This window comes from Chiloscyllium plagiosum, chromosome 3, assembly GCF_004010195.1.
Source record: "Chiloscyllium plagiosum isolate BGI_BamShark_2017 chromosome 3, ASM401019v2, whole genome shotgun sequence".
In the NCBI taxonomy this organism is placed as follows: domain Eukaryota; kingdom Metazoa; phylum Chordata; class Chondrichthyes; order Orectolobiformes; family Hemiscylliidae; genus Chiloscyllium; species Chiloscyllium plagiosum.
Window position 1 is genome coordinate 16,669,028 of NC_057712.1, and position 16,763 is coordinate 16,685,790.

The 16,763-nt window shown below is 41.0% G+C and overlaps 1 protein-coding gene across 14 annotated transcripts in view; it reads right to left on the reverse strand.

The window, feature by feature from the left end:
- The window catches only part of slc66a3 (solute carrier family 66 member 3), a 57,012-nt gene that overhangs the window by 26,003 nt on the left and 14,246 nt on the right, over window positions 1-16,763 (reverse strand). For 13 of the 14 annotated variants that reach the window (XR_006309525.1, XR_006309527.1, XM_043677765.1 and 10 more), the window contains exons 2-4: window positions 15,903-15,985; window positions 13,916-13,985; window positions 10,071-10,128 (exon numbers count right to left, since the gene is read on the reverse strand). Coding sequence is in view for 11 of the 14 variants with exons in the window: in XM_043677765.1 (XP_043533700.1) it covers window positions 10,071-10,128; window positions 13,916-13,985; window positions 15,903-15,985 (211 nt within the window). In the remaining 3 variants the exon portion in view is untranslated. Of the gene's footprint in view, window positions 1-743; window positions 961-10,070; window positions 10,129-13,915; window positions 13,986-15,902; window positions 15,986-16,763 lie in introns of all 14 variants that reach the window. The other variant, XR_006309541.1, reaches the window with a different exon arrangement.

A 16,763-nucleotide genomic window follows, 5' to 3' on the forward strand; every position in this document is an offset into this window, starting at 1 on the left:
ACTTTATTTGCCTACTTGAGACAGACACAGACTCTACTATTCAAAAAAAAGTTCCTCCAATTTATTCTCTGCAAGTTCCTCCTCCATCCATTAAGGTCAAATGGCATGCAGCATATCACTAGTGAAGCTATTCTTAGTCTAATCACCAAGGAGAAAACAAAAATGGCCCTAATTGATTCCCTCAATGACTTTCTATCTTTTGGTAATGGCCAATTTGAGTCTAATAGGTTACTATGAAATGTCCTGACAGTCTTATATATTTGATGTCTTGTAAGTTCATTACTCGATGACAACACTGTGGTTGTTGGATGGAATGTCAACCTAGAATCTGACGAGAGACTTGTACTTGAAAGACAAATCAGCCACCTGTAAGAGTTTGTTCAGCAATTTCAAAAATGAGCTTACACGTAACCGTTCTAACAAAGCAAAGCAGTTTAAAAAACAAGAAGGAAGGCACTGTTCAGGACTTCAGGATGCCCCAAAACACACTGCAGCCAATGATGTACTTTCAAAGTGTAGTCAATGTTGATATGTGGGAAGGTGGCATAACAAGGTAATGGCCAGATAATATTTTTCAAGTGATGTTGATTGGTTATGGGAACAACATTCCTGCTAACCTCCAAAAGTATACCAGAGAATATTTCAAATCTACCCCCAAAGGAAAACAGGGCCTCGGATTCAAAATTGCATCCAAAGCAGCATTCACTCAGTTCTGCAGTAAAGTGTTAAATTAGATTACGTACTCAAACATCTGGACTGGGATTTGAACCCACAATCTTTAGGTTGCAGAGGAAAAAATACTACCACTAAGCCAAATCTGACCCCTTCAAAGCAGATACAGTTGATCTCACTCCACATCGTTAGGTGTCCCCATTGGTGACAACCACCGTACTAAGGTTGAAGCCTGACCGTCATTTGTATTCCACTTCAAGACTTCCCCATCTTCGAATGTCCACCTTTCTAGGTTTCGTGAGCAGAGAATAGTAAAGAGAAACATGAAAAAAAGTTAAGCCAAGAAAAGCAGAATAAAACAGTAAGAAAGTAGAAATGGAAATACAAAAGGGTGGTGGGATATCAATTTTTAAACACTACCTGTTTAGTTATATTTTCTATTTTCCCAGTTTGTAATTTATTAATTTTGTGCTAAAAGTTTGTTAGTTTACTTAAGCAAATTTTTGTAGTTAAATACATAAAGCATAAACAGAGTTTTGGACCTGTATTAAATAGTGGAATATATGATAGATTAGGAAGACAGCCCACAGCACAGGTATGTCATCATCACTTCATACCATCCTATCCTGTTATCATTGGTTGAATTCTTTCTTCTATTTAGAAATGAGTGTTACTATTTTCATTCAGTCTATAAATCTGAAATTTAAAGAGTTATGCTGTCACCATATCAGTGGAAATCTATTGGGATTAATCTCTAGGACCATAATTCAGGCAGTCCAGGCCGCATCAGATGATCATTTCAATCGAAACAACATGCAGGGCTTTGGGAAAAAGATAGGAAATTGGCACCAAGTTAAAATGCACAGCCAGTGTGTTCACAATGGACCAAAAGTGGAGTTATAAAAGCTGTAGAATGCCCAGAAAGAGGCCATTTGGTCCATCAAATCTGCACCAACCCTCTGAAAAGCATTCACCCAGGCACACCCCATCCCCCTGCATGGGGTTTTTAAGCCATGGCTAAGCCACCTAACCTACACATCTTTGGACTGTGGAAGGAAACCCACACAAACAATGGGGAGAATATACAAACTCCACACAGTTAACTCAAGACGATGTCCAGTGCTATTATTCTCGCCTCTTAACCCAGAAACTCAGCTAATGTTCTGGGGACCCAGATTCCAGTCTTGCAATGGTAGACAGTGGAATTGTATTGAGTAAATAAAACAAAAATCTGGTATTAAGAATCTCACGATGACCATGAAAGTCTTGCCAAGTGTCAGAAAAAAAACACAGCCATTTCACTAATGTCCTTCAGGGAAGGAAATCTGCCATATTTACCTGGGCTATATCCACAGCAATGTGGTTACCTTTGAACTCCACCCGTTGGGCAATTAGGGATGGGCAATAAATGCTGACCAGCCAGCAACGCCCACATCCCATGGGTAAACAATAATAATAGTGACGATCATATCTTTTGTGTTCCTTATTCAACACAATTTGCAGTTTATACTAATACAAAGTTACACAGAATGAGTAACTGTATCGGCTAAAACGTAGTATATAGCCAGATTGGCTGATCAATTATTGTTATGCAAAAGACCAAGTTAGTCCAACATTCGGGTCACATTAATTGTGACATTTATTTTTTAACCCCAAACAATAACAAAATTGATGTCTTGGTTCCTAGGATCATAAAAACATTCGGAGATATTTCACTAAGATACTGCCAAATCAGCAAATTTAGTTTAGCCAATCCTTGGTTTAGCTTAACCTTCCACTTTCGGTGGTGGGGGTGGGTTGTGAAAAAGCTACAAAAGTAGACACACAGAAAGGATGCGAAGTCTCAAAAACAAATTTCAAAGGTGTGAGACCCCTTGATGGGGTTATCACAAGGAATGTGAAATTATCGGAACAAATGGTTATCACATACATTTACAGGACAGCACCACAAAAAAAATCTGGTTATTCACGTCTTAATAAAAACAACACAATAAAATTGGAAGGATTTAGATTTTTGCTTCACTCACATTTATTGAAGATGCTTAAAACATCATTTAGCTATTCCTCAAGATGTCATTCTTCCCATTATTTTGTTCAACTGTTCCAAACAAAACTAACCACATATACAAAATGTTCTTTCTTCCAGTATCTGACCAATCAGGCAAACCATGATATCCACAGCCTTAAAAGGTCTACGTTTACCAAATTCTTTTTACACTGATATTGGGAAGATCAATCCAGACAGCAAACAGTGCTCATTCTCACAAAGTCTGTAAAGTGACAATATTACAGGTGAGTGGGTTACATAAGTGGAAGAGGCGGCATAATGGTAATGTCACTGCATTAGTAATCCCGAATTTACTGAAGAAGGGCTCATGCCTGAAACGTCGATTCTCCTGCTCTTTGGATGCTGCCTGACCTCCTGCGCTTTTCCAGCAACACATTTTCAGCTCTGATCTCCAGCATCTGCAGTCCTCACTTTCTCCTAGTAATCCCAAATGCAAGGTTCAGGTTCGGGGGACATGGGGATTTGAATCCCTCCAATACAGATTGTGAAGTTCAATTTAAAAAAAAACAAATAAATTGCTAGCCTGATGAAACCAATGTCAACTGACCATCCATTTCAACAATGTCCTTCAGCGGAACGAAATCTGCCAATCCTTACCTGGTCTGACTCCAGACCCACTTTTAACTGCTTTCAGGTCATTAGGAACGGGTAATAAATGCTGGTCTAGCCAATGATGCACACATCCTGTGAACAAGTAAATTGCTAACAAAACAATTTCGCTTAATACTGCATACCATACCACAGAGTGTCTAGACATCAGACAATTAATGGCATAACTTCTAACAGTAACTAACTGTCCCAAGTCACTGATGAGTGCTGACTAGATTCAGTCCGTACTGGCATTTTGAAAAGGCACAAACACTTGTGCACTCTGCACTGCATGAATTTGCACATGTCCCCAGTCCTAGATCCTCACTCCTACACTGTCCCTCTCTTTGTTTCAATCCTTTCAATTTATAATACTTTATATTAACTGTCTTTGAGAGGAAAAGGAAGGAGGATGAACAGACTGAAAAAAAAATTAAAACTATCACATTAATAAAAGCCAATAAAAGGTTAGATAGCAGTAACCGTGATGAGAACAGAGGTTTGGCAATCAGTAAAACAGTGATAACCAAATGAAAGTAACCCGAGTGTATTTCCATGAATATGATTTGGAGGTGCCGGTGTTGGACTGGCATGTACAAAATTAAAAATCACAACACCAGGTTATGGTCCAACAGGTTTATTTGGAAGCACTAGCTTTTGGAGCGATGCTCCTTCATCAGGTTAATCTCCACAACCAGCTGATGAAGGAGTGGCGCTCTGAAAGCTAGTGCTTCCAAATAACCTGGTGTTGTGAGATTCCATGAAAATACTGTACTACAAGATGTTTTGAAGGTCTTTTCCATAGGGATTCCCTCTTCATTTCCCCAGCAGATATTATAAATTAGTGTAGATTTTCCTTTTCAAAAAAAGGTAAACGTTTTTATTTTGATATTCCGGATGCTTCCATCTAATTGGTTCTGCACTTTACAAAAGGACTGAATGCAAGGTGTGCAAATCTGTAAAAATTCTTGCAGAACACGAATATTGAGATGCTCTGTACTTTCTAAACGTCCCAAATGTGAGGACTCTTGATTCCAGAATACACAGAAATATTAAACTTGCAAAGAAAATAATCTCTCTACCAAACACAATTTGTGGGAAACAGATAAAGCAGTTTGAATACTTTATTGATTAATTTTTAGCAATTATTAGTTGCTTCCATGAAAACACTTGTGATCATATACTCCTTTTTCATGACTTCAAGACATCCCAAGGTGCTCTATAAGCAATGAGCTACTTTTAAAATGTGGCCTACTTCTGGTATAATTCATCCCTAAGTACAATTCCAGTCAGTTTTATGGATGGTTTCTCTCACTGAACTCCAGCAAATTTCCTCACACTATTCTCTGAGGTTCATCTCGTTATCTTTGCCCTACAGCTCTATGACATCACGCTACCTTCCCTTTAATCAGCAACTAAGTATGTGCTGCTACCAGGAAGTCCAGTGCCATTTTTAAAGCCCAGAGTGCACCAGTCAGGAGCTGCCCTTCACAATGTATATAGTCAACTAGGAGAAAGTGAGGACTGCAGATGCTGAAGATCAGAGTCGAAGGGTGTGGTGCTGGAAAGGCACAGCAGGTCAGGCAGCATCTGAGGAGTAAGAGAGTCAACGTTTCGGACATAAGCCCTTCATCAGGAATGAGGCTGTGAGCTGAGGGGCTGAGAGATACATAGGAGGGGGAGGGGGATGGGGCTGGGGGGAATGTAGTTGAGAGCACAATAGGTAAATGAAGGAGGGGGTAATGGTGATAGGTCAGAGCAGAGGGTACAGCAGATAGGTGAAAGGAAGATGGCCAGGTAGGACAGGTCAAGAGGGCAATGCCGAATTGGAAGGTTGGGACTTGGATAAGGTTGGGGGAGTGAAAATGAGGAAACTGGTGAAATCCCCATTGATCCCGTGTGGTTGGAGGGTCCCAAGACAGAAGATGAGGTGTTCTTCCTTCAGGTGTCGGGTTTGGGTAAGGGTTTATTGATAGAGGAGGCCCAGGACCTGTATGTCCTTGGCGGAGTGGGAGGAGAGTTGAAGTGTTCAGCCACGGGGTGGTGGGGTTGATTGGTGTGGGTGTTCCAGAAATGTTCTCTGAAACGATCCGCAAGTTGGCGTGCTAACCCTCCAACTCGGCACCCCCCTCTTGACCTGACCTACCTGTCCATCTTCCTTTTTCACCTAGCCATCCCACCCACCGCTCTGACCTATCACCACCACCCCCATCTTCATCTACCTATCGCATTCCCAGCTACCTTCCACCCAGCCCCACCCCCTCCCATTGATCTCTGAGCCCCCTTTGGCCACAACGCTCATTCCTGATGAAGAGCTTATGCTCAAAACGTTGATTTTCCTGCTCTTCGGATCTGCCTGACCTGCTGTACTTTTCCAGCACCACACCCTTCGAAAGTGTGTATAGTGGCAAGGGAACATAAACCTAATGCTCTCAGGGCATAGAGGTAGCATGACTGACACTTCATTGCAAAGTGTATATTCGGACGTGTTGCTATTTAAAAACCAAGTTACAAAGGTCACGTTCCTTAGTGTTAAACCCTCTGAGAACCTTGTCATAGTGTCATTCAGCATGGAAACAGGCCCTTCAGCCCAAACTATCCCAGATTTCCTAAACTGAACTAGTCCCACTTGCATGCATTTGGCCCCATATCACCCTAATTCCTTCCTATTCATGTACCTGTCCAAACGTCTTAAATGTTGCAACAGTACCAACCTCCATCACTTCTTCTGGCAGCTCATTTTATACAAGCACCACCCCTTGAATGAAAAAGTTGCCCCTAGGGTCCCTTTTAAATCTTTCTCCTTTCACCCTGAACCTATGCTGTCTAGTTTTGGATTCCCCTACCCTGGGGAAAAGACCTTGGCTATTCACCCTATTTATGCCCCTCAAGATTTTGTAGACCTCTATAAGATTACCCCTCAACCTCCTATGTTCCAGAGAAAAAAGCCCCAGCCTCTCCTTATAACTCAAGCCTTCCCGTCTTGGTAACATCCTTGGAAATCTTTCTTGCTCCCTTTCCAGCTTAATAACATCCTTCCCCTATCATTTGACCAGAATTGGGTGGTACAGTGGTTAGCACTGCTGCCTCACAGGTTCGATACCAGCCTCAGGCAACTGTCTGTGTGGTGTTTGCACATTCTCCCAGTGTCTGTGTAGGTTTCCTCCCACAGTCACAAAGATGTGCAGGTCAGGTGAATTGGCCATCGTGTTCAGGGATGTGTAGGTTAGGTGCATTAGTCGGTGTAAATATAGGGGAATGGGTCTGGGTGGGTTACTTTTCGGAGGGTCGGTGTGGGCTTGTTAGGCCAAATGTAGGGATTCTATATTGTATGCAGTCCTCTGTATGCAGTCCTCTGAATGTAGCCTCGCCAATGTCTTGTATAGCCATAACATGACATCCCACCTTCTATACTAAGGTAACACTACCCTTTCCCCAATGCCCAGTGTAGTCTAACACCATCTCATTGTTCAATGTAGGAGCCTCACTCACTGTAACAGGTTCAAACAATTGAAAAAAATTACCTTTTATTTAGCAATAGCTAAAGTAAGGAAAGAACAAACAAAGGCTGCATTTGCTTCTGGAAACAGATTACTTGCCTTTTGAGCAGCAACAGATTTACAGTTAATGGACAAACACTAGCCAGCTCACATCTGACTGAACCAAGTGTCAATGAAGTCCTGTCCAAATCATTGTCCCCAAGGCTGCAGCACTCGATTCCTTTAGCGCAATCTCATCTTTCTCCCCAGAAGACTACTCTCCCAGCCAGTCACCATCCATCATATCCTCTCTTTACCTCCTCCAGATGTGCACAGAACATTAGGATTAGGTAGTACACTCTGGAGTGTGTGGGAAGAACACGTCTCACTGAGAAACAGACTGGAAGGAGTGTGCAGTGAGTCAATATCGCTGTGTAACAGGCTGGGAGTAGTGTGCAGTGCGCAGTATCACTGTGTAACAGACTGGGAGGAGTGTGCAGTGAGTCAGTATCACTGTAACAGACTGGGAGGAGTGTGGAGGGGGTCAGTATCACTGTGTAACAGACTGGGAGGAGTGTGCAGTGCACAGTATTACTGTGTAACAGACTGGGAGGAGTGTGCAGTGAGTCAGTATCACTGTAACAGACTGGGAGGAGTGTGCAGTGGGTCAGTATCACTGTGTAATAGACTGGGAGGAATTTGCAAGGACTGACAACGGTGTCATCAGAAAGAAGCAGTGATAGGTCATGGGTAAATTGTTTTTGTTGACTTTAAAGCTGCACTAGGGAAAGATGTAGCTTTTTAAAAGAAACTACTTGATTTAAATTTTGGGGAGGAATTTTTTTTAAACTAAATGCATGATGGGGAGGTTCAGCGCCATGTATTGCACAGCCTGCAGTGTGAGGGAATTGGCAGGGTCTCTTGGCCATCTGCAGGAAGTGCCATTGGCTCAATCAGTTTGAGCACCAGGTTTTGAGCTTGAGCATCACCTGGAGGCACAGCAGTGTATCCGCGAGGCTGAGCCATTGGATCGCACATTCTTAGATGTGGTCACCCATAGAGAAGGCAATGGCCTGGTGGTATTATCACTGAACTGGTAATCCAGAAACCCAGGTAATGTTCTGGGGACCCGGGTATGAATCCCACCACAGCAGATGATGGAATCTGAATTCAACAAATTCAACTGACGTTAATGACGACCACTGTCGATCATCAGAAAAACCCATCTAGGTCATCAATGTCCTTTTAGGGATGGAAACTGCCATCCTTACCTGGTCTGGCCTACATGTGACTCCAGACCCACTACAATGTGATTGATTCTGAACTGCTCTCTGAGCAATTAGGGTTGGGTGTTAAATGCTGGCCTAGCCAGCAATGCTATCATTCCATGAATTAAATAAAACAAGCTTAAGAGAGTTATTAGAGAGGGAATGGGTGACCATCAATCAGAAGGAAGGCAAGCAGTCTGGAAAGTCCTCACTCAAGAACAGTTTGTGTGGTTAAGGAAAATGGGCAACTGACTGTTCCTCTGGGGATTGCAGCCAGAGTGGGTAGGTGGGACAGGATGAGCTATTTTGGGAGGAGATTCAATAGTGAGGGGTACAGAGGCATATCTGCAGCCAGAAACATGGCTCCTGGAGGGTGTATTGTCAATCTGGGTCCAGGATCTCTGATTTCACTGAATGCCTGCAGGACAGTTTACGCAGGTCGAAAGAGGGACAGGGTCCTGCTACAAAAATGTAGGCAGCTAGATAGCAGATTATAAAGCAGGACTTCAAAGGTTGAAATGTTTGGATTACTCCTAGTCTTATGCGCTGATGTGGGAATTGGCAGCTGGAGTGAAAGCATGTGTGGCTGAAGAGTTTAATACTGAATTACTAGAGCTGATGTTTCTGATTAACAGCAATTGTCGTCTATTTTTGAATTACCATTATTTCTTAAATAAAAAAAAATCTGAACAGTATTAACAGTCTGAAATTGTATATGCAAGATAGAGAATCACAAAATATTCTAAGACTAAATGACAAATTTAACACACAATTCTGATTGAGTTGCTAATGTTTTTCCAAGGATTTCTCGAACTTGGTAATGGATATTCTTGGCACCCTTTATTCTAGCCTAGCTTTTCACTCATACTGGGCTAGTTGTCTGCTAGCGCTTTTGGATGTATTGCCAGTATTCTTTCTCCTTCTAATAATCTCAAACCAAAAAGACAGCAAGTACAGTTCTTTCTCCAGAGATAAAAATTGCATTGCAAACATTCCTCTCTATTTTGTACATTAGCATCAAAACTTCCACAAGAATTACAACACAGAGCCCACAATTTTATTTGACTGCACTATCCACCTTTAAGTCCACTCAGAAAAATAAAATAACCTGCCAACGAAAGACGACTGTCAAATCCAAGGACAATGCTAGAATCGACAATCAAATTTAAATATTAGCCACTAACTACTGGATCTCTTTGACGAGAAGAATCACTACAGTGTAAACAAAGAGTGAAGCCACAGGTAAGACCCTCTACGTTCCTCCAGAATTAAAATTAAGAACACCAACTGGACATGTCTGCATGGTACAACACATTCACATGCAAACAAGGTCACTCAAAATTTCAGAAAAGGCATTACCTGGTGCAAGTGTTAAATGCTGAAGGTAATTAAGTATTTGAAGTGCTCTTAGTTCCCTAGTGCTGTAGATTATGTCGAAGTGATGGGTCACTTCTACACATCTTCAGTCAAGCAATTTACTCATTCCTGCCTAGAATCCTTCAAACAAAATTACATGATTTGCAAGAACAAATTGGTAAAGGTGAGTTGCCAAGGATTGATTTTTAATTATTATTTAAACAAACAAGTTATTATATTAGCAATGGCTACATCTGTAGGAATTTCAGTACACTCTGCTGTAAGAATGAAAACAAATGGCATCCCACATGCTTGGTTTCCTCTGGTGATTTCCTTTTCTGTTCACCACCATATCCCCGAAATGATATTCCACTGATATTGTAAGGCAGAGAAAATGGGAATTCAGCTGTGCCCCAATTCAATCTCACCTCCTTCAGTCAGTAATAGATATAACTGGCTGTCATTAATGTGAAAAGGTCCATTGTGGCTCGTCATTAATAATCCAAATTGGACCAGTTGGAATCTGCTGTACTAGTCAGTCCATTACTAAATGAAGCATACACCTCCTGTTGTCAGCACTGGCAGCAATTTAAAGTAAATTATCACCCACAAATACAGACTGCTTAATGCAATACTTACCATAGCTAAGTCTATGATTAACTTATGGATTGTTAACAGACGCCAACCAATGATAAATCTGAATGTCGCTAAGGTAGAAACTAGGAATGGAATACCAATCAAGTATATATTGCATGCAAACACCATTTTACCATCTGTAAATATAACTTTAAAAATCAATTTATATTTGGACATTCTTAGACATGTTATACAAGTTAATGTTTCTAATACTTTGAATTCAATCTTTTAGTTATGTACATTGTGTATGTTTTCATATTAAATTCTACTACCTTTCTTATTCATGAACATTCCATTCTAAGCTTATATTGTGCTTTCCAAAGATATAAAACCTGTTATTAACGCTCAAACTAAAAACGTAAAAGGTTGTGGTCTAATTCATAATTGAGAGTTTTCTACAAGAATGAACTATTTTAAATACTGATGAAGGGCTTTTGCCCGAAACATCGATTTTACTGCTCCTCGGATGCTGCCTGAACTGCTGTGCTCTTCCAGCACCACTAATCCATATTTTAAATACAGTCGCATCTGATATAACACAATAACTCTGTTTCCGTGCGACTCCACATTTCAGGAAAGTCGCATAATAGCGGCACCACTCAAACTAATGGGGCTGGAATCGCATTATAGCCAATACAGGTAAGGAAAGTTCACTTTCTACAAATAATGGTCTCAATTCTTCAATCGCATTAAAGCCAATTCAAGTTGAAGAAACATGTGTCATAGCAGAACCGACTATTTTGTTGAGTCATCTGCTTTTGCCTTGGAAAATCTTCTGCAAATATCGTTCTGAACAAATTACCAGAAAAAAAATCTCATGAACAGATTTTTTACATTTATTCCTCTGGGATGTGGGTGTCACTGACAAGGGTAGTGCTTGTTCCCAGGGCCACTTCAGAAGGCAGCTAACATTGCAGAGCTTGATAAGTGGTGTTCCTTTCTTAAAGAACATTAATACACCAATTGAGTTTGTAGTACAAGCTGTCTGGTCATTGTTACTAGTACCACCCTTTGATTTTCCATTATTTTTAAAAATAACCCAGAATTCAAACTCTTAAGCTGAAATGTACATTTTTTGAATTGTTAGTTTCCAATACTGTAACCACACCACTGTTACAACTCTTCATCCAAAAAGTTGCAAAACTCACTGCACCAACCAGAAGTTCCAAAACAAAACTTCAACAATGAGACAAATTCTATTCTCAGGCCTGAGGAGGTACCCATAACTCTCATGCACTGGACAGAACACAAGGAAATACTGAGACAACAGACAAAATATTGCAGATGCTGGAAATTTGAACTAAAGGACGTCAATCTGAAATTGTTTCTCTGTCCACGGATGCTGAGCATGTCCAATATTTTCTGGTTTTATAACAGGAACTGGGTTTTCAAAAGTGGTGGGTTTCAAAACAGGGAACTGGTGGGATTCAAAAATTGCAGTCTCAGAAGTTGACTCGGGATCCTGACGTCTCTGTTACAGTTTACAATTTCCAAAGTGCTGGCAACTGGGGAGGAACAGGGAATCCTCTCCCCAACAATTTATGACCCAGTAACTCCTTTCAGAGCTGTTGGCAGGTGGGGACTATTAAAACTATAATTTTCAAAGGGAACTCGGACAAGCCCTGAGAATCTGATGCATGTTCGTGGCTGGCTGTCAGATTCAGTACAGCGAGATCAGAAAGTTTGCTTTTAAATAGTTGAAAAGTGTTTGTTCATGAGGTTGTCTTTGGCCATGTCAAGTTTGACTTTAGCTAACCCTCTGAACCACTCCCTTTTTTATTCAGCAGATCATGACCACTTTGCAGCTCCTGCTTTCCAGAGGCAATTGGCACCACTAATTCCACACCAAGTTCTTCATCTTCCCAATTAGAGCCTTTGTGTTTACAAGTAATATTGTCCGTGAGGTGCACTGAAGTGTAAGATCAGGACCCACCTTTGTTATCGCAACCAATTTCCCTCGCTAACTTCACTTCAGATTTACCTGCACCCACCTGAATTGCTGTAAAAAGCAACTCATCACCTTCTCATGAACAATTAAGAACAAATACTGTCTTAGAAAAGAACAGCAACATCCATGAAATAAAAATAAAAATCTTCTCACCACGGGGGTCTATGATTTTATTATATTCTTTCTTAACTTAAGCTATTTGATTAATATTAATAAGTTAAACAAATTCTGGTCTCTTTGCTATAGGAAGAATGTTTTAAAACGTGAATGAGTTCAGAAAAGATTTACAAGGATGTTGCCAGGGTTGGAACGTTTCAGCTACAGGGAGAGGCTGAATAGTCTGGGGCTATTTGCCCTGGAGTGTCGGAGACTGAGAGGTGACCTATAAAATCATGAGGGGCATGGATAGGGTAAATAGACAAGGTTATTTTCCCAAGGTAGAGGAATCCAAAACTAAAGGGCTTAGGTTTAAGGTGAGAGGGGAAAGATTTAAAAGGGACCTAAGAGGCAACATTTTCATACAAAGGTTGGTATGTGTATGGAATGAGCAGCCATAGGCGGTGGTGGAGGCTGGTATAATTACAACATTTAAAAGGCATCTGGATGGGTGAATAAATAGGAAGGGTTTAGAGAGATATGGGCCAAATGCTGGCAAATGGGACTAGATTTATTTCTGATAGCTGGGTGGCATAGATGAGTTGGACCGAAGGGTCTGTTTCCATGATGTACTGGACTATGACTCTACAACCTTAACATTCTTTCCACCATCGTCATTGACTCATCAATTATTTGTTAGTTGAACACCTCAAGACTGTCCAACTCCTGAGTGTGGAGCAGAAAGCATGGCACAAGCTGATTTAAGCTCCTGGCAGTGCCAAACAGCTGCCATAATCAATGGGGATGCATGACCTGCCAGTCCTTTGGATGGCAGAGCAGGAGACTGCACCATCTGAAAACTCCTCAAAACCTAGCCTGGGTCATGGGGCCAAATCCTGTGGTATTTACATCCATGGCCCTCCAAGACAGAGAGATTCAACCTGCTTATTCTCCTGAGCAATCTTCAATGAGCAAGGTTTTGTTAAGACTAATAGTGAACATGCCAGAACCTATCTCCTTTCCCTCCAGTCGCTCTTCCCACTCCACAAACATAACTTCCAGTCCATTTAGCTAAGGCTTAATTTCCTTTGAGTAATGATGTGCTTGATTCATTGTTTTTCTTCTCATTCAGTAAGTTACTCCAATGTTGGAGTGAACTACAGCTGCCTCTCTCACATCACCACATGGTGCTGTTGGTCAGTGTAATACCTTAATCCTGGAAATACAGCACAATGGGAACACATGACTCTAGTTTGTTGCAAAGCTGTTACAGAATTAGGCATTCATATATCAAGCCTGCACAGGATAAGTAAATACTTAGACAGATCTTAGATATGAAACAATCTATGTACTTTTCAAAGATGCTAACATTGTTCTCTCCTGTTTTTCCAATTTAGCCCTCTCACATTCTATTGCAGCTAAAGATGTTGACATTCACTACACCCACTTCCTCCCACTCTCACTCTGAGATGCTTAAGAGACATCCAGGATTGAAATGTTCTTACAATCTTCATTGGCCTCTGCCCACAGCAGGAGTGCTCCAGATCAGCATGATGTACATGAGAAATTCACACACACAGCTGAGTCGTAGCACTGAATGTCAGATGGACCAAACTGGGTGCCCACATAGTACTCTAATTAATTACCAGCAATCAATTTCTTCTTAAAATCATTTGTGATAGAATTAGTGGAATTACCAAAAATGAAAATGATTCACAAGAGCATACACAAGTAAAACGTCTTTGTGAATGGATTAAAAGAATTGCAAATAGATCCCTTATTCAGAGTTAAATGCCAAGGATACAAGATTGTGTACGGTAAAGCTGTTCCAATGTTTCCATTATAAAACAGAATACACATTAAGAGAATAACATCTGCAAAAACAAAGAACAGTAGCATTAGTGATATACAATTCAAACACAGGTGCACAATGGGCTTTCCTCACAGAAATTAATGGAATCATTAATTAAAATGTAAATTCCCATGAAACCAAGCAACAAGAGACAATAATTTTAATTGTGATTGAAGGGTCCCACCTAGTGTTTTCTCTTTCAGATGCTGACTGACCTGTTAGCCACTTGTCGCATTCTCTCTTATTTCAGATTTCAGGCACTAATGTTCTTTATTCCATTCAGTAAATTATTTGTTGCATTTTTCCCATCACCATACTGTACTATTTGTCAAACACTAAGTCTGGGTTTTCTAAAGTAAAGGTCGATACGCCATGGGGGGTCAGAAGCTCCATAGAGCTCCATCTCTTCCCTGCATCCCCCTATCATGGATCTTGCCTCTCCCATCATGTGCTCACTCCCAAACAGTGCATGCCAATGTTTAAGCCTCAGTAAGGGGTCCCAGTGGGAAAAGTTAGAAAAGCAGAGCACTAAACACGGGTCACATGCTATACCGATGTGATATCGTGATGAAGTATAAGCTTAGGGATTCCTTTGATTCAGTACATTTTGAATCTCAGCTTGTAGAATATTAAACATCAGGTATTACATTCCTAATGAAGGGCTTCTGTCCGAAACGTCGATTCTCCTACTCCTCGAATGCTACCTGACCTGCTGTGCTTTTCCAACACCACACTCTCGCTTCCTCCTTTCTGAATGTTTGCACTACTTCCTTCCTACTTGCTGGATCCTTTTCGGGCAGGCTGCCTAGAGGCTGGCAGACATGAATAATCCATTTGCAGAGCAAGTCAAAATCATGCCCAATGCATCCAAACATCTTCATGTACACTTTCCAACAGAGATCACTGGTTAATGCTGAATTACAGGGAGCTGGGGATTTCCTTTTTGTCCTTCAGGTAATTATACAGACTGTAAGGAACAGGAATAGGCTGTTTGGCCCATCACGCCTGCTGCACCATTCAATAGTATCACGACAGATCTGAAATTCTTCACATCCACTTTCCTGCCTTTTCCCTGTAATCCTTGATTCTCCTACTGATTAAGAAAACATGCATTATTTCAGCCTTAAATATACACAAGGACTCTGACCTTATAGAGAAGAACTTCCTCCTTATCTCAGTCTTAAATTGGTGCCCCTCTATCCTGAGACTATGCCCTGTCCTGGACAGTCCCACAATATCCTCTCAGCATTTATCTGGCAAGCCCCTTTAAAATCCTTCCTGTGTCCATGAGATCACCTCTCATTCTTGTCATCTCTGGTGAGTACAATCCCGACCTGTTTAACCTTTGCTCATAAGACAATCACTCCATCCCAGGAATTATCTTAGTGAATCCTCTCTGAAATGAAATATCTTTCTCTAAATAAGGGGACCAATACTGCTCAAAGTACTCTAGACATGGTCTGACCAGCACCTTATACACCTGCAATAAGATTTCCCTCCTCCAACATTCCATTAGCCTTCCCAGTTACCTGTTGATCAAATGGGTCAAATCATTTGTTCTCAAAACAGTTAATTTTCGTACTTTAAAACCACTTGTCGGATTGAAAAGTTTCCTGTGTGCTAGCTTTCGTGCAGCAGTACCCTGAATGCCATGTGGCTAACTTTACACAGGATCAGACTTGAAAACACACAGCCTGTGCAGCTTCCTGGTTCGCTGTCCAGTGCGCCTCTACACCGATTATAGAAACGACAATAGGCAGTGCTGCCATTTATCCCACTCAGTGACTGAGGATGTTGGCTTGGAGACAACCATTCTTATTCCATATTGCACTGTCAGAGTCCTTTTACCCTTTACACAAAGACAGGAGTATGACAACTTTTTTTCACCCTGTCCCCTGCTTAGTTTGTCGTTATAGCAGCATACTAAATAATTGGTTACCTTGTACAATTAAGACTGGATACTCCAAGTATGTTGTCAATGGGTACTCATAGTAAGTCTGGTACGTCAGGAAAATCAAAAACCTAAAACAAATAAAATCATTTGTTCTTAAATCAGTCAATTTAAAACCAGTTGTAGGAATTAAATGTTTCCTATGTAAAGGACAGTAGACAAACTATTTGAGCAAATTATTAACAACACACTCAAAAATTGTCAAAGAGACAGGAAGAGATCCAAATGCTACTTACAATTAAATATTTATTTCTGACTGACAAACTATTCTCTCTCTTTTCTCGCCTTTCCCTCTTATTATATTAATTGTTAAAGAACAGAAACAAAATTTAACAGACGCAAAGGGTAGCTCAACAGTTTACCTCCTACATGACATTTACTAAAACCTCTCAATTAAATCTCAATAGTTGTCAGACAAGAGTGACACCACACAGTAATACAATGGCAAATCTGAGGTTAGCATTTAAACAGTGGATGAAAAGCTAAAAGACAGGAGATTGAACAAATAAGTGAGTGTAGATCGACAACAGGAATCAGCTCTCCACCCTGTTGTTCCTGGCTTTGGTCCTGAACACTGAAACTCGTAGGATGGCATGGTGACTCCGTGGTTAGCACTGCTGCCTCACAGCAGGCCAGGGACCCGGGTTTGATTCCTGCCATAAGACATAGGAGTGGAAGTAAGGCCATTCGTCCCATCAAGTCCACTCCGCCATTCAATCATGGCTGATGAGCATTTCAACTCCACTTACCCGCATTCTCCCCGTAGCCCTTAATTCTTTGTGACATCAAGAATTTATCAATCTCTGCCTTGAAGACATTTAGCGTCCCGGCCTCCACTGCACTCTGCGG